At 45.6% G+C, this 16931-nt stretch overlaps 2 protein-coding genes and 2 long non-coding RNA genes across 16 annotated transcripts in view; 2 read left to right on the forward strand and 2 right to left on the reverse strand.

Moving 5' to 3' along the window:
• Positions 1–3403, forward strand: part of LOC122230454 (pleckstrin homology domain-containing family M member 1-like) — a 22176-nt gene extending 18773 nt beyond the window's left edge. For 2 of the 8 annotated variants that reach the window (XM_042966761.1, XM_042966760.1), the window contains exons 6-8: positions 690–848; positions 1694–1794; positions 3060–3403. In XM_042966761.1, the coding sequence (XP_042822695.1) occupies positions 690–848; positions 1694–1794; positions 3060–3245 (446 nt within the window). In that variant the 3' untranslated portion in view covers positions 3246–3403. Of the gene's footprint in view, positions 1–689; positions 849–1693; positions 2729–2778 lie in introns of those variants that run through there. The other 6 variants (XR_006211233.1, XR_006211234.1, XM_042966762.1 and 3 more) reach the window with 6 other exon arrangements.
• On the reverse strand, positions 3347–4961 carry LOC122233614. The gene is made up of 2 exons (XR_006211250.1): positions 4243–4961; positions 3347–3614 (listed from the first exon to the last, which is right to left on the reverse strand). It is a non-coding gene; the product is annotated as an uncharacterized LOC122233614 (long non-coding RNA).
• On the forward strand, positions 3608–16927 carry LOC122233603 (RAD52 motif-containing protein 1-like). 4 transcript variants are annotated; one of them, XM_042966769.1, is made up of 7 exons: positions 3608–3945; positions 5841–6020; positions 9085–9207; positions 10046–10214; positions 11163–11261; positions 14753–14838; positions 16676–16927. In XM_042966769.1, the coding sequence occupies exons 1-7, from the start codon at positions 3940–3942 to the stop codon at positions 16775–16777; spliced, it is 765 nt and encodes a 254-aa protein (XP_042822703.1). In that variant the 5' UTR covers positions 3608–3939; the 3' UTR covers positions 16778–16927. The 4 variants fall into 4 exon arrangements, with proteins under 4 accessions (XP_042822703.1, XP_042822702.1, XP_042822700.1 ...); XM_042966768.1 differs by lacking the exon at positions 3608–3945 and adding an exon at positions 5272–5477; XM_042966770.1 differs by lacking the exon at positions 3608–3945 and adding an exon at positions 7355–7446 and having other exon boundaries at positions 5941–6020.
• LOC122233608 overlaps positions 8586–16931 on the reverse strand; it is a 29141-nt gene continuing 20795 nt past the window's right edge. For 2 of the 3 annotated variants that reach the window (XR_006211242.1, XR_006211240.1), the window contains one exon: positions 8586–8743. This is a non-coding gene — a long non-coding RNA (uncharacterized LOC122233608). Of the gene's footprint in view, positions 8744–14743; positions 15326–16931 lie in introns of those variants that run through there. The other variant, XR_006211241.1, reaches the window with a different exon arrangement.

A 16931-nucleotide genomic window follows, 5' to 3' on the forward strand; every position in this document is an offset into this window, starting at 1 on the left:
ACAGTGTTCGCATTCTAGGGGGAGAGGCGAGCCCCAAACAAACACACAAACATATGAAGCACTTCCTGGTGGTGATAAATGTTATGCAGCAGAATAAAGCCAGGGCAGTGAGAGGTAACCTTGTCCTTGAAGGGGAAGTCAAGGAATACCTCTCTGAGGAGGTGACATTGAGCAGCACTGAATGAGGCAAAGGACCGGGTCACCCAAATGTCTGGGGAAGAGCATTCCAGGCAGAGGGAGCAGGCAGTGCAAAGGCTTCGTCCTCCTCCCTGGTGGGGCTAGCTTCCTTTTGCCCAGATTTTGCACACACCTGTCTTGTGCCGTCCTTCTCGTTTTATCTTGTCTTGTGGTCCTTTAAGGGGTGCGTCTTCGTTCTTGCTGAAGGCACCAGCTGCCTTTGCCCCAGCTGAATGTCCCTCACTGGGCTTTGCACGGGTCATGGCACACAGTAGGCGATCATCAAGTGCAGGAGATGCGGATGGACAGCGGGATGATGAGCGGTTGTACTGAGGGGCAGGTGGATGGACCGAAGGGCGAGGAGAGAAGCTAATGGGTGTTTCCGGCCAGCTCGCCCCGTCTAGCCTCTTAGGCCTTGTTCCTTTCTTCTGCTTCCCCGTCTCCCTTTCTCCTCCGTGTCCTTTGTCCCTCAGTTCAGAGCCCTCTAAAAACCTTCTTCTCCCTGTTCTAAGGGCTGTGCCTGGCTTTTGTGGAGAGCAACTTCAACCTATCAAAGGTAAATGAAAATGCAGACGGCAGCTTCGACTATGGCGTCTTCCAGATCAACAGCCACTATTGGTGCAATGATCACAAGAGTCACTCGGAAAACATTTGCCACGAGGACTGCAAAGGTCTGGCCGGGGTCTCAGGGTGGGAGAGGGGAGAGGATGAGTGGGGTCTACTCACAGGACTTCTCGTCCCACTCCAAGCCTGGGAATGCACCCAGGAATGCCTTTGCTGAGCAGAGGATTTCACTAGTGGCTACGATGCCCCTCCGGTTAGGAGATTCTCCGGGGTGCAGGCTCCAGAAAGGCTCTGCACACCCAGTAACAGAGGACAGCAGCGGCCAACATTTAGCGAGAGTGTGTTGTATGCTGAGCACTTCACATGCCAGCTTCTCATGCGGTGGAAACTATTATGATCCCCGCTTTACAGACGAGCAAACTGAGGCTCATAGAACCAGTGCTGAATGCCAGACTGGTGGCCCTGAAGGCTCAGCTCTAACCATCAAGTCCTGACTTTGGTCAATGGCCTGATTGATTCGAGGCCAAGGGCAAACTCCCCACCTCAGAGCCACTCGTGGAGGCTCCACAGGTCCATGGCTTTGCCCCTTACTCCCTCTTTCGTACTCTGATCAACATCCCTGCACTCTTCACCTGAAGAGCCTCTCTCATTAGGCAAGGTTTACCTTGGCCTCTGTGCTGCCTGTTTTGACATTTCCTTTCCCTAGAAACCCTCAAACGTGGCGCGAACCAGCATGTACCCTAGCTAGGATGTGTGGTAGTAAACATACATTTACTCCTGCCCCTCCTGCCCCCACCCCTAGCCACCCTTGACCTCTAGCAGCCATTGTAGGGATATCTCCATGGGCCTCTGGGAGGGAGCCCTTGCCTAATCTGGAAGGACTCAGCCCCTGGGGGGCGGGGAGAGCCGGTGTCTGCCTCAGTCTCTGGGACTGTCCTCTGTGTTCTCACAGGTATTCTCTGTCTCCCCTTCAGAACTGCTGAGCCCCGATCTTCTCTCAACCATCAACTGTGTGAAAAAGATTGTGTCTGGAGCAGGGGGAATGAAGAACTGGTGAGGAGGTCACTGTGGGACTAAGTCAGCAGGCAGAGCCCCAAGAAGGATGTAGTGACAGGAGGGGACAGGAGGCAAGGACTCCACCCCTTCTAACCATCTAGAAAAATGTGGGAGAGCGGCGGGCTTGGAACTGGGACTTACAAGACTTGGGATCTGGGTCTTTCTCTGATGTTGTATTAAAACTGTTTTGGACACAGTAGCAAAGGAACTTGAGTTAGCTGAGGGAGATGGCTTCGGAGGGGACAAGGTGTCTCACCGAGCTTACCCAAGGGGTCTCTTCTCTGGAAGAGAACGGAGGCGGAGCTGGGAACTGTCAGTGTGGCTTTCCTGACAAGTTTCTGCCTCCTCGTGCATTTCCTTCACTACTTCCTTTGTAGAGCAGTATATTCTGCTCCCCATTCCAGAGGACAGACTGTGGCTGCCCCCAAGTTAACGGGCTAATGTTCTGAGCAGTCACGGAGACTGGCTAGTCTCAGCCCCAGAGTCCAAGGGGCTGGGATAGAGAATCTGATTGGCTCAGCTTGGACCCATCATCCCCGAGCGGTTCAATGAGCTGTAGGTGTGGGACCAGTTAAGCAGCACCATCATGCTGGCCACGGGTGGGGGGTGGGGCTGGCCCTCTCCATAATTCGCAGCAACATTTTCTATAAAAGGTGCGTAGCTCCTCAGCTGAGCAAATACCCCCAAAGCTGTCAGCTTCCCAGTGGTAGACAGTGCAATGGTTGCTTCACTTTTCTGAGCTTCAAATTGGAGATAGATAGATAGATACATAGATAGATAGACAGATAAGTTGCCTCTACAGGTGTCTGTGAGGAAGGAGGGGGTTAAGTGCCTTGTCTACTCTAAGAACACCATGCGGGAGAGACGCTGACGGCTACTAGGGATGACCCTCTCTGGAGGGAGAGTCGATCGTTGCCCCTGAGATTGACGGATTGGTTTATTTATTTATTTATGTATGTATTTATCTTTCTGTTTGTTTAGTGACTCTCAGCCTTGTAAAATGGTGCACTCCCCCTTCGGGGCCAGAGGAGGATTTGAAAACGTGGGAGCATGCTGAACGGGGGGAGGAGCCAAACACCACAGATAAGAGAAATTTAAAGGAAGGCTCAGAGGGGCCACGGGGGGACAGACCAGAGAGCGAGCAGTGAAGGGGGTTCCGTGCATTGCCGTGCTGTGCCGTGCGTTCACTAAGTGCTGGGTCATGGATGTGGAGAAGGAGCTACTAAGTAGGAAGCAAGAAGCCAGCCTTCTTCTCTCCACAGGGTGGCATGGAGGTTGCACTGTGCGGGCCGGCCACTCTCCTACTGGATGACGGGGTGTCACAAGGAATGAGACAGGCGTGGAGTCATTCCAGCGTTCCTCTTCTCGCCTGGGGATTCTTCATGTCTTCTTCCTCTTGCCTCCACTTCACGTTATTTGCTTTCCTTCCCATGTTCAAAAAGGACTGACCGGAGCCCCAGGAATAAATGGTTTTCTAGGGCTTTCTCCTTGCACCCATCCAGGCCCAGGCCCCTGGTTCCTGACTGTCATTCGCGAACCAAGAGAGGACCACAGTGAAGAAGTTGTTATATTTGGGGAATTATTAAAGCATTCCTTGTGCAAAGAATGTGTTGATTTCTTCATTTTTCATTCCAGATATCTTCGAGTACCTAGTATGGCAGGAGGGTGGTGGGCACTAGAAGAAGGAAGGTAAATCATAACTATTGTTCTTGAGGTGTTCACCATCTGCCTGGAGAAGCAGCGACATACACGAACACTGGCTACAGCGAATGAGTGGATACATACAACGAATACACGGTGCTGACGTGGAGTTGAACCTGCAAAATGACAACGCAAAGACAGAAAAGGGGCAGTTGGAGGAATGTTCTACCCGTGGCTACAATCGGAACTGCCTGAATAAACTGTCCCACCTGGGCCACTGCTGTCCCTACTTCTGAGCCTTAACTGCTTCAGCTCTGAAGTGAGAGGTTTGACATTTGAGTGGTTCCCAGAGTTTTGGATTTCACAGACCAGTAAAGCACGAAAAAAGTTAAGGCCATGTTAACATGTCCAACTTTTTATTTTAATGCCCTAGAAAGAGTATGAATCACAACAACTATCCTCTATCAGCATCTCCTCATAAAACAGTTTTCAGCATGAAAAATGAAGGTCAGTGTGCCCGGGTGGCTCAGTTGGTTGACCGTCGGTCTTCGGCTCAGGTCATGATCTTGCAGTTTGTGGGTCTGAGCGCCGGCGAGGGGCTCTGTGCCGACAGCTCAGAGCCTGGAGGCCGCTTCGGAGTCCGTGTCTCCCGCTCTCTCTCTGCCCCTCCCCCATTCGCACATGCATGCTCTCTCTCAAAAATGAATAATATTAAAATAATTTTTTAAATGAGGGTCAGATTTATAGGATAATGGAATGGATTTCGTTTTATGAAAATATTTTTTTTAACCCTGCTTATATTACCTTTTCTTGCTTTGGCAAGGACTGGTGAAACCTTCACCACAGACCAGCAGCAGTCTGAAGGCCACTGCTTAGAAACCTCAGGAGACTTGTTTTGTAAGGCCCCTTCTGGCTCAGACATTCTAGGATTAAAATAAGGATCATTAGGACCTACTTTCCCTCTCAGTGTGTTAGTCCTCAAAATAGCTATTTGGATGCCGAGAGCGGCCCTTCTGCACAAGCACCATGAGCTCCAATATTGGTGCCCTACCTGGCCTCACTCTTTGGTTTTTTCAAATTTATCTCTCCTTCTTACCCTGCTTGCCAAACTCCCACATCATCTCACCCCAACAAGCACACACGTACACCAATTCATCAAAATCACGTAGGGAAATCAGGGAATGCTTTTTAAGGATTTCATTAATGGCTTAATGAGTTATAGTTTGATTTGTATATTTAACATTCATGAAAACATTCTTAAGCCAAAGGATTGCATCTTTAGTGGTCATTGCCCACACAACGTAGAGAAATCCAAATTTTTAAGTTCAGTAGGTAACTTACTAACTGCTAGTAGTCTAAATCTTCTCCCGGAGTGAAGAGGAAGAAGGCTGCCATAAAATTGTCCACACCCAGGGATCCTGTAAGCTCACCCTTTAGACCCTACTGTAAAAATACACTTGACTAACGGTGCCTGGGTGGCTCAGTCGGTTAAGCGTCCGACTTCAGCCCAGGTCGTGATCTCACAGTTTGTGAGTTTGAGCCCTGCTTGGGGCTCTGTGCTGACAGTCTGGAGCCTGCTTCGGATTCTGTGTGTGTGTGTGTGTGTGTGTGTGTGTGTGTGTGTGTGTGTCTGATTCTCCGCTGCTTGCACTCTGTCTCTCAAAAATAAATAAATATTAAAAAAAAATTTTTTTTAAATACACTTGACTAGAAGCACTAAATTCTACGACATTGAGACAATGGAGCTGCGGGAGGGGAAGTAGAGGCAGAGACCCGCCCCAGAGCGGGAGGGGCGAAGGAGAGGTCCGGGGGACAGCCCCCGCCCCACCCCGCGGCGAGCTGGCCCCGCCCCTCGTCCCAGCCCCTTTTTAAAACGCGCGGGCGCGCCTTGCGCAGGCGCCGTGCCACTCAAACCTTAGTCGCGCCTGCTCCTTGGTGGTAGGATGGCGGAATTGGTCTCTTTTACGGTTCCCACCGAGAGTGACAAAACCTTGCTGGTGTGGGAGCTGAGTTCTGGACCCACGGCCGAGGCCTTGCATGTGAGCCGGGCCAGGAGGGAGGGAGGGAGGGAGGGAGGGAGACACCCCCACCTCCCCGTGACTGGGAGTCTGAGTCTGGCCTTGAGCACCTCGCGCGCCTTGTAGTCTCCGCCGAGAGGAATCTTAGTTCTAGAGGGGAGCTTTGCAGTCTCAGCCCCGACAGATTTTGAGAGGTAACTCTCAACAGCCGGCACATGTTGCCTTCTAATGCTTCTCGAATCCCGGGATTTCAAAGGGAAATCTTTTCAACGAAACGAGAAGTGCTTTGGGTTGCGTGTGCAGGAGGGCTTAGGGAATAGAAGGCAGTTTTGTTTGCTGGGCGTGAAATTTCATGCACTTACTTGGCGTGGGACCACCCCACAGCATTCTCTGTTCGCAGTATTCTCCCAGTTTGGCCTTCTGTATTCGGTCCGAGTCTTCCCGAACGCTGCAGTGGCCCGTCCTGGTTTCTACGCCATCATCAAGTTTTACTCAGCAAGGGATGCTCACAGAGCCCAAAAGGCATGCGACCAGAAGCAGCTTTTTCAGAATTCTCCAGTGAAGGTGGGTCCAAGTAGGAAATTCCTAACACCACTGGGACGAAGTGTTGAATTCAGCAATAATAGACCAGCGTTGGTATACCACTGTGGTTTACAGAATGCTTTTAGATGCATTGCTACACTGATCCTCCGGTTTCCCTGGGTTTTTTGGTTGTTTTGTTATGTTTGTTTTGTTTTCAGATGAAGAAACTCGAACTCAGGATAGTTAAGTGACTTACTTAAGGTTCATGACGGTAACTGGAAGGGAGAGGTCAAGCCCAAACTTACTGATGTTCAACCCTGTGTCATTTTTTGGTGCCCCTTAATTTAACAAAGCTTCACAAGAAGTCTTGTTTCTGTTTACTATTATGGGGATTAAAAAAAATTTTAATAACGTTTTTATTCAGTTTTGAGAAACAGGGCATGAGCAGGGAAGGGGAAGAGAAAGAGGGAGACACAGAATCAGAAGCAGACTTCTAGGCTTTGAGCTGTCAGCTCAGAACCCGATGTGGGGCTCGAACTCATGAATCCTGAGATCATGACCTGAGCTGAAGTTGGACGCTTAACCGACTGAGCCACCCAGGCCCCCCTCTATTATGTGGATATAAAATGACAAACTCTCTCATCAGTTGTATTATAAAGGATGCTTCATCGTCATTATCGTCGTCATCACTCTCAAGCTGCCTATTCAGAACTCCCTTCAACTCCCGGGAAAATGGTTAAAACATTCTTTAATACACCACAGAAACTTTATTCCATACCAACATGCTGTCCATTTTGCTTTCCCAGAGCCCCAGAATTATATTTCATTATGTGCCTCAATTCAATCACCATGTCCTTATCAAGGGCCATGTCAATTCCTTTGAATAAGTTGAGTGAGGCTTAGATTGCCAAACCTTTCACTTTATAATTGTATGTTTTCATCAGCTTTGTCTAACTGGCTTCTTAATCTAGCTACTTCCTACGGACTCGACTGCCTATTCTTACCCATATGCCCTTCCTTACTGATTTAATCTGGATCGAATCTAAGAATCCTCAAATGTCTGAGTATACTGTCTCCACTTGTTCAACACTGTCTTCAATCCTGGCTCCACTCCCTATGATTGAAATGATCACCTGTCAGGCATTCCTGAGCTTGCAAGCTTCTAGCCTGTGAAGATGTCACCCAGCCACTCAGCTATCACAGATTATGAAATAATTACTTTGTATCAGTTGTGAGTAATGAGGTGTTTTTGTCTCATTGGACATTAAGACCATTTCACAAATGGATTTTGAGATTTCACAGCATAAAGCCCAAAGTCAATATATAGCTGACAGGAGAGAGCATTCATATTAAATTTCTTTATTTATTTAACACAGAGCCTTGGGTTACCACCACCACCACCACCACCCCCACCCCGCCGCCTACTGAAATTGTTGCCCAATTTACTTATGTGTTCCTTTATACTTTGGTAAGTACACATAGTTTCTGGTTGTTTTTGTTTGTTTGTTTACCTTTTATAAATACATATTTAAAAAGAACATATTAAAAAAATTTTTTTAATGTTTATTTAAAAAAATTTTTTTTTAACATTTATTTATTTTTGAGACAGAGAGAGACAGAGCATGAACAGGGGAGGGGCAGAGAGAGAGAGGGAGACACAGAATCTGAAACGGGCTCCAGGCCCTGAGCTGTCAGCACAGAGCCTGACGCGGGGCTCGAACTCACAGGCCGTGAGATCATGATCTGAGCCGAAGTCGGACGCTTAACCGACCAAGCCACCCAGGCGCCCCTAATGTTTATTTTTGAGAGACAGAGTCAAAGCATGAGCGGGTGAGGGGCAGAGAGAGAGGGAGACACCTAATCGGAAGCAGACTCCAGGCTGTGAGTTGTCAGCACAGAGCCTGACACGGGGCTCGAACTCACAAACTGTGAGAATCATGACCTGAGCTGCAGTCGGATGCCCAACAGACTGAGCCACCCAGACGCCCCAAGAATAACATCTTACAGTAAAATCAAGGAAAGGCCTAAGGCATCTGAGAGCTTTTTTTCAGTAGCATGAAGGAAAACGGTCGCCAGCAAGAACTGTGGCAAGGTTATCTAAGGTGACAACTGTCTCTACCACTCAGGGGCTCGAGGCCCTTCTGCAGCTTCCTGGTTGTCCAGAACAGCTCCACTCTGCCTCACCACTAGCCTGTGCTGTAGCACTCAACATTTAAAAGTTCATCTTCATTTCTCCTTCCTAGCAGGCAGCTTCAGTTGGAGAAAGTAATTTCACTTTTTCATCTACTCATTCATTCACTTAATCCATAGACCTGTGCTTGATTCTAGGAATGAGAAAAGAATAAAATATGGTTCCTTCAAGCACTTAAGGAACTGATAAACTAGTGATAGAGGACGTTGCACAAACAAATCAATAAAGAGTTAATAATACTTTGACTTTATTTGAATTATTTGAATTTTTACGAATATACGAATATACTACACCCCACTTGAAATAGACATTTAAAAAAGAACTAGAGGATGTAAGAAATACACTGTAGCGTGTAAGTTATTTAGAGAGTTAACACTGGAGGTATTTGCATTCTCAAAGAAGCTTATTAAGGCAAATGAACCTCTTATTGTTTTATTTGCTTATAAAATTTACAGAAGTATGTATATTCCTTCTTCTAACGGGGGTTAGTAACTTGCGGGGGGTGGGTGCTGCTGATTCAGGTCCTACTCAGGTCCATGTTATCTGCTCTTGAGGTCATATTCTCAAACAGGAGCTACGGGATGAGACAGCAAAAAGTTTACTTCCCTCGCTTACCTACAGCCCTATAATTTGCTTCCAGAGGGCTTCCTTAGTTGCTTTCGTCATCACTTTCAATATCAGAGATCACGGAAAGCCGATTAATCAAGGGCCCTGGAAATGATGCATCAAAGTCTATAGCGTAAAAATAGTACCTAGCATTTATTTAGGGTTTATTAGGAGCTGATTTCTTAAAATGTTTCCAGTTTGAGCTTCACAACCTCTCTATGAAATAGGTATTGATAAATCTCAGGTGTATCTAAAGGAAGCCTCTGTGTCAGGTTATGATATTTTCAGGTCTATTTCTTATGTCTTTAGGTTCGTCTTGGCACCAAACATAAGGCGGTTCAACATCAGGCCCTTGCCCTAAACAGCTCCCAGTGCCAAGAACTGGCAAATTATTACTTTGGTTTCAATGGATGGTCAAAAAGGATCATCAAGGTAAACTTTATAGATTTTCTCTGACTAATTAGAATCATTTCAACACTGAAATTCTGGACTTCAGAGAGGAGAAAACTGGGTTGTGGGGAGATGTGAGAGGGCTCTAACTGGAAGTACCTGAGCCTGCCACCAAGAATTCATAATAATCTCAGTAACTTGGGTTGTGGTGTCCATAATCTTCTCCAGTATTTGTATGGTGTATAATAAAAACCAATTGTCTTCATCCATTTGTAAGTCTTACTTGATTTTGAAGCTATAGGATATCTCCATTGTGGGCTGGGATTGCTGGAGTTTAGTTGCATTTTTTTTTTTTTTTTTTTTTTTTTTTAGAGAGAGAGGCAGATTGCAAGCGGGGGAGGGGCAGAAAGAGAGGGAGAGACAGAATCGGAAGCAGGCTCCAAGCTCTGAGCTGTCAGCACAGAGCTCGACGCGGGTCCCGAACCCATGAACAGTGAGATCACGACATGAGCCGAAGTCGGAAGTTTAACCAACTGAGCCACCCAGGCGCCGCCGGTTTTGTTTTTAATAACAAAACATCTTGAAGCTTACATTCAGATCCAAGGAAGGACCTTCCATTTAAAATCCTAACAGCTCGGGGTGCCTGGGTGGCTCAGTCAGTTGAGCGTCCGACTTCGGCTCAGGTCATGATCTCACGGTCTGTGAGTTCGAGCCCCACGTGGGGCTCTGTGCTGGCAGCTCAGAGCCTGGAGCCTGTTTCGGATTCTGTGTCTCCCTCTCTCTCTCTGCCCCTCCCCTGCTCATACTCTCTCTCTCTCTCTCTCTCTCTCTCTCTGTCAAAAATAAACATAAAAAAATAATAATAATAAAATCCTAACAGCTTCAGGATCTTTCTGACCTTGAAGAAAGGGCAAATGAAGATACTGTGCCACCACTTCAGAAGCAGAGCCTGAAATTCTTCTGTGCTTTAGAGGTGGTGTTGCCATCCTATGAGTGCCGGAGTCCCGGAGCTGGCATGGCCGAGGAGACTTTGGATGACCTGGAGGAAGGTCTGTTTACAGTGGGGGTGGGGGTGGAGGGGAGGCAGAATCCCTCTTTCTTTCTAAAAACTCATCTTTTCAGATACATCATCCAGCCCTCCCCTTTGCTAAGCTCCTAAAGCCCTAGGCAGAGTTTTTCTGGCCTACAGTACAGGCTTTTATCTCAGGCAATACCTGAAGGAACCTTTAACTTTAAAATTCTAAAGCTGACTTTCTGCCAAGAAGTTTAGGAGGAGGGAAGTAATGTTTTTCCCATTTTTGGTTAAGAATTCGCCTTGTGCTAAAATAGTCCTTCAAATACATATCTCTTGCAGCCTGCAGTTATCCCAGCAAAGTAATCATCTAAAGATTTAAACAAACTCTTGGGTAGATGTTGAGTCCTTTGCCTCCTATAAAAGGGCTGGAGTGTAAAGAGTCAAATACAGATGCCTAGAAAAGGTATTCCCATTGGTACTGTGTTTTTTCCCAGTGTCTACAGCACTTAGGCTTAGGGTTTTCAGGGAGGGGCAGGGCTGTTAGCAAGGCTAAGGGAGTAAGGCTCCCTTGGGTGATGCCCGGGAAGAGACCAGGCGGTCACGTGCACTACCACCGAACCCTTCTCCCCATGTGACTCCAGCCCTTGATGCACAGGAGAGTAGGGTCTGCAGTAGGGTCTGAAACTATAGTTTCAGCTTGTCCATTTGAAATCTACGAGCGATGTGAGATCTGTGCCACTTTCTTGGCTTGTGTCTCCCTTTTGGTACTTCCGAAACTTCTGGAGTAGATCAGGGCAGTAAAAATGTGCCCTGCCAGGATATACCTACAGCAGAGTCATTCAACCTTGTGTTGTGCCTGCCCTTACTTGCTAAGATAATGAACTACGAATCATGGATGTATTTTCACTTTTACACATATAACCCCCAAATCAGTTATCATTCAGATAGGCATGTTAAATCCATTTGTTTTGGTTGGATGCAGGGCCATTATCATTTCTTATGAAAAGGAGGACAACCCAGAAGCTTGCTATTCAGAAGGCTGTGTCAGATGCATTCCAGAAGCTGTTGATTGTGATTTTAGGTAAGACTTATTTGATTGTCCTTACAGTACATCAGTTTCAACGAGCAAATAAACTCATTTTGAAAAGTTAATTGGATGAAAACACTTCATATTCTTTTATTCACCAAATGCTTTCAAAGCGGTAGTGTCAAATTTGTTCTTTGTGGCATCTGTGAGAAAAATGACCACAAATATTTTTGTCCCCAGTATATAGATATACAGTGACTTACCTCTGTCCACACAGAAAGTGTTTGACCCAGTCTTCTTTCTTGATTGTTTGCTCATAACACAGAATACTATTGTGAGTGTAAGCTTTGGGGGCACCTGTGTGGCTCAGTCAGTTAGGCGTCCAACTGTTGATTTCAGCTCAGGTCATGATCTCACGATGTGTGAGATTGAGCCCCGTGTCGGGCTCTGTGCTGACAGCGTGGAGCTCGCTTGGGATTCTTTCCCTACCTCTCTCTCTGCCTCTCCCTGATTCTCACATGCCATGTGCTCTCTCTCTCAAAATAAATAATAAAAAAAATAAACTTTGAAGCTTTAGACATCTGGTGTTGAATCTTAGCTCTGTCTCCTAGATTTCTTATGCAGTTTTAGGTTTTATAGTCAGATTTGAAGTATGTAATCTCTCTAAGCTGCAATTTCTCTATCTGCCAAGTAAAGGTAATAATTCAACTCACCTCATGGGGGATGAATTGTAAGAGCAAATGAGATGATGGAAAAGTTTAAAACTATCCCTGAAACATGGTAAGCAGAGAAAATATGTTCACTTGTTATCATCGTTTTCCTGTTGGAGAATTTATAAGATTATGTTTTTGGAATCAATTCAGCTTCAGTTTTTGTTTTTGGCACTGACCTATTGGGTGAATATGATTCTTTTTTTTTTTTTTTTTTTAATATATGAAATTTATTGTCAAATTGGTTTCCATACAACACCCAGTGCTCATCCCAAAAGGTGCCCTCCTCAATACCCATCACCCACCCTACCCTCCCTCCCACCCCCCATCAACCCTCAGTTTGTTCTCAGTTTTTAACAGTCTCTTATGCTTTGGCTCTCTCCCACTCTAACCTCTTTTTTTTTTTTTTTTTTTCCTTCCCCTCCCCGATGGGTTTCTGTTAAGTCTCTCAGGATCCACATAAGAGTGAAACCATATGGTATCTGTCTTTCTCTGTATGGCTTATTTCACTTAGCATCACACTCTCCAGTTCCATCCACGTTGCTACAAAGGGCCATATTTCATTCTTTCTCATTGCCACGTAGTATTCCATTGTGTATATAAACCACAATTTCTTTGTCCATTCATCAGTTGATGGACATTTAGGCTCTTTCCATACTTTGGCTATTGTTGAGAGTGCTGCTATCAACATTGGGGTACAAGTGCCCCTATGCATCAGTACTCCTGTATCCCTTGGATAAATTCCTAGCAGTGCTAGTGCTGGGTCATAGGGTAGGTCTATTTTTAATTTTCTGAGGAACCTCCACACTGCTTTCCAGAGCGGCTGCACCAATTTGCATTCCCACCAACAGTGCAAGAGGGTTCCCGTTTCTCCACATCCTCTCCAGCATCTATAGTCTCCTGATTTGTTCATTTTGGCCACTCTGACTGGCGTGAGGTGATATCCGAGTGTGGTTTTGATTTGTATTTCCCTGATAAGGAGCGACGTTGAACATCTTTTCATGTGCCTGTTGGCCATCCGGATGTCTTCTTTAGAGAAGTGTCTATTCATGTTTTCTGCCCATTTCTTCACTGGGTTATTTGTTTTTCGGGTGTGGAGTTTGGTGAGCTCTTTATAGATTTTGGATACGAGCCCTTTGTCCGATATGTCATTTGCACATATCTTTTCCCATTCCGTTGGTTGCCTTTTAGTTTTGTTGGTTGTTTCCTTTGCTGTGCAGAAGCTTTTTATCTTCATAAGGCCCCAGTAGTTCACTTTTGCTTTTAATTCCCTTGCCTTTGGGGATGTGTCGAGTAAGAGATTGCTACGGCTGAGGTCAGAGAGGTCTTTTCCTGCTTTCTCCTCTAGGGTTTTGGTGGTTTCCTGTCTCACATTCAGGTCCTTTATCCATTTTGAGTTTATTTTTGTGAATGGTGTGAGAAAGTGGTCTAGTTTCAACCTTCTGCATGTTGCTGTCCAGTTCTCCCAGCACCATTTGTTAAAGAGACTGTCTTTTTTCCATTGGATGTTCTTTCCTGCTTTGTCAAAGATGAGTTGGCCATACGTTTGTGGGTCTAGTTCTGCGGTTTCTATTCTATTCCATTGGTCTATGTGTCTGTTTTTGTGCCATGAATATGATTCTTATATTAGGGTCAGCTATATTTTTGTGAACCTTGAAAGTGGTCAGGCTATTGAATAGCATCGATTGTGTTCTCTATTGAGTTCTACAATGGTGTGAATGTTACAGGCTGTGCTCCAAGGGAATTTTATAATTAGTAACGAGTCCCCAAACAATTGCCCCCCCCACCCCGCCCTCGCCGCTTCACAGTCTTGCAGGCTTAGAGACTGAGAAATCCTAGCTAAGTTTCAGAGGCCTTATTTGCCCATAAGAGTTGACCCTGGATTGGTCTCAGGCTTCCAGCCTGGACAGCTCTTGCAGTGAAAGTTGACTTCCCTGGTCATCAGGTAGAATCTCCATTAGCTGTCAATTCTGAGTAACAACCTTTAAGAACCAAACTAAACCTTTGGGTTGCTGACCTCTCCCTAACATGCTATGGTATCCCTTGTACACGATCAAAATGTTGTAGCTGTACTTTGCCTTAAGGGGAATTGTATTGTCTATAAGGGACATGGGCCATTTCTGCCAATAAACTGTCCAAGCGCATTCTCCCCCTCCCCCTCCCCCTCCCTCCAAAGCATTGTTCATTGTATCTGGTGGGATTTTGTTTCCCGGGAGTAGACACTTGCCTTGTTTCTAACATGAAGTATCAGCTATAGTCCATGGTCTCTATTCCAGAACTCACACTGACCTCTACCTAATGCCTTACTGTCTAGTCATCTGATTTTGAACATTGTTGTTTCCATAGTTTTAACTTCCTGTGTCATTATTCCTTAGTTCCTATCTCTTAAGATGATAGCGTTTTTGAACCACACAGTTGTTAACTTCATGTGTATTTTTTCACACATAGTTATGATTAAAAACTGAAGTGTGAGATGAGAAAACTTCTAGGGAAATGCTTTTATTTTCTGCTTTTATAAATAAAAAGAATGTCTAGTTATTGGGTGCTATCATTGTATACAGCTAGTTTTAGAACAAGGAAAATTCTGAATTGATCTTGTTAACTTTATTTTTTAAATGTTTATTTTTGAGAGAGTAAGCAGGGGAGAGGCGGAGAGAGGGGGACAGAGGATCTGAAGTGGGCTCTAGTGCTTACAGCAGAGACCCCAGTATGGGGCTTGAACTCATGAACCATGAGATCATGACCTAAGCTGAAGTCAGACGCTTAACTGACTGAGCCATCCAGGCGCCCTCTTTTTTTTTTTTTTTTTTCCAATCCTTATTCACTTTATTTCAGAAAGTGGTAAAATAGCTGTGGAATACAGACCCTGTGAAGAGATCACAGATGCCAGTACTGAAGACGAGCTGCAGGATTTAATTCAAGTATGTGGAGATTAAAGTTCAAGGGTGACATAGCCACTGTAGCCATAATGTAAAGCAACCAGCAGAATTTGGAAGACTTTGGCATTAGCTCTATCATCCTTTGGGAAATGTGAAACTCAGAAACTGCTTTTGACTGCAGGGGATTTCTGGGGCTTTTCCTGAAGTCCTGACCCTTGGCTCTGACCCCTTATTTGAAATTTGGAGAGCAAATTTCATCAGAGCACTGCCACAGTTGTGGACATAGGAGAGGACACAAGCCTTTTAGAGCTCCCCTCAAACAGAATCTCAAGGATTTGGGAACAGAGTAACTATGGCCTTAAATGTGATTATACTACAGCGTTTGAAACCATTATGCCATTCAAATAGGATGTATCACCCAGATGTCGGCATCTCATATATATCTTGCGTGAATATCTTGCTGAAGAACTTTTCTGTAAATCACTCACATGGATGTCCTGAATTAGGGATTAAGTTGCCAAAATAATTTCTAAAAAAAATTTTTTTTTTACGTTTATTTATTTTTGAGACAGAGAGAGACAGAGCATGAACGGGGGAGGGTCAGAGAGAGAGGGAGACGCAGAATCTGAAACAGGCTCCAGGCTCTGAGCTGTCAGCACAGAGCCCGACGCGGGGCTCGAACTCATGGACCACGAGATCATGACCTGAGCCGGAGTCAGCCGCCCAACCGACTGAGCCACCCAGGCGCCCCGCCAAAATAATTTCTAAAAGAAAATAGTAATGTGCCACATACAGAATGTTTAAAAAAAAAAAAAAAAAAAAAGCAAAAATGTGTTTCAGGTCATTGAGAGCTTAATTTGGGGCTAGATTTGTGAATTTTTTTTTTTTTAGATTTTTTTTTTTAATGTTTATTTATTTTTGAGAGTGAGAAAGAGCGTGAGCTGGGGAGGGGCAGAGAGAGAGGGAGACGCAGAATCTGAAGCAGGCTCCAGATTCTGGGTGGCTCCATAGGTTGAGCATCCGACTCTTGATTTTGGCTCAGGTCACGATCCCAGAGTTTGTGGGGTCAGCCCCACGTCGGGCTCTGTGCTGAGCGTGGAGCCTACTTGGGATTCTCTCTGTCTCTCCCTCTGTCCCTCTCCTCCGCTCACGCTTTCTCTCTCTCAGGAAAAAAAAAATTAAAAAAAAAAAGTCTAGCTTCCTGAAAAAGGTGAAAAGATGAGAAAAAGATTCAGCATTGATGCTAAAGATTTCAGAAACCTGATTATAACAACAGATCCATTCCTGCATGAGGCCAGTCTTGGAATCAGTTCCATATAAAAACTATTCCTGTGTGCTAGACATTGGGATTAAGATAAAAACCCCCTCTCTCTTGCATTTTACATGCTAGAGGTTGTGCCAGACCATAAGCAAGGACTAAAAATACATTAGAAAAGGGGCTGTGAAGGAAGTAAACTGAGTGCTAGTTACAGTATTTCAAGAAAATTGTTTAACACGCTGACTATAACATCCTAAGTGCCTTCTCCATGTGGGCGCACAGAGTGGACCTCTGAAAAGTGGCCTTGTTACTTTTTCTAGATCAATGGCTATGTCCAGTCAAGATGAGATGGGGGAAGTTTTCCCACCCCGTGTAAATAAAGGGCTAGAATTGGTTTCCGGCCCTCTTTCCCAGAATGAATTGCTTAGCACTCCCCCAAAACTCCTCCTACAGACATTTTGGGGCCATCGCAGATTCAGTGGTAGGCCCCCATCTAACAGAGTGGTGAATTAATAATCAGCCATGGGTATTGAGAATTTAGAGGAAATGGCAACATTTTAGAATATCTGACTGTGAAGTGTGTTCTCCTCCCCATCGCCCTAACTGGTGCTTATTTTGCAAGTCAGCTACTTTTCTTGGAAGCGGTATGGCCAGGGGGAGGAAGAACGTCTCTCGGATTTAAGCCTTGAAGAGCAAGAGTTCAAATTGCTAGAGCTGGACTAGCATTTTTTAATTTCCCAGGATGCCAGGTCCTGTGGCTTCCTTGGAAGCTCTGCTCCACTCCCCCACCCTTCCACCCCTCAGAGCTGCGGGAGTCCGGGGCCACCCAGATCTGAGTGCAAGTACTACCTTGCTGTGAGCAGCCCCGGGGGGGGGG

This window comes from Panthera tigris, chromosome E1 (genome assembly GCF_018350195.1).
Source record: "Panthera tigris isolate Pti1 chromosome E1, P.tigris_Pti1_mat1.1, whole genome shotgun sequence".
Lineage (NCBI taxonomy): Eukaryota > Metazoa > Chordata > Mammalia > Carnivora > Felidae > Panthera > Panthera tigris.

Excerpts from the sequence above, each read along its gene's own strand:
- LOC122233603 (XM_042966766.1), top strand. The coding sequence starts at position 5,685 with ATGCTTCTCGAATCCCGGGATTTCAAAGGGAAATCTTTTCAACGAAAC. Across the intron at positions 6,021-9,084 it reads TTCAGAATTCTCCAGTGAAG|GTTCGTCTTGGCACCAAACA; the intron begins GTGGGTCCAAGT and ends TTATGTCTTTAG. Across the intron at positions 11,262-14,752 it reads GCTGTTGATTGTGATTTTAG|AAAGTGGTAAAATAGCTGTG; the intron begins GTAAGACTTATT and ends ACTTTATTTCAG.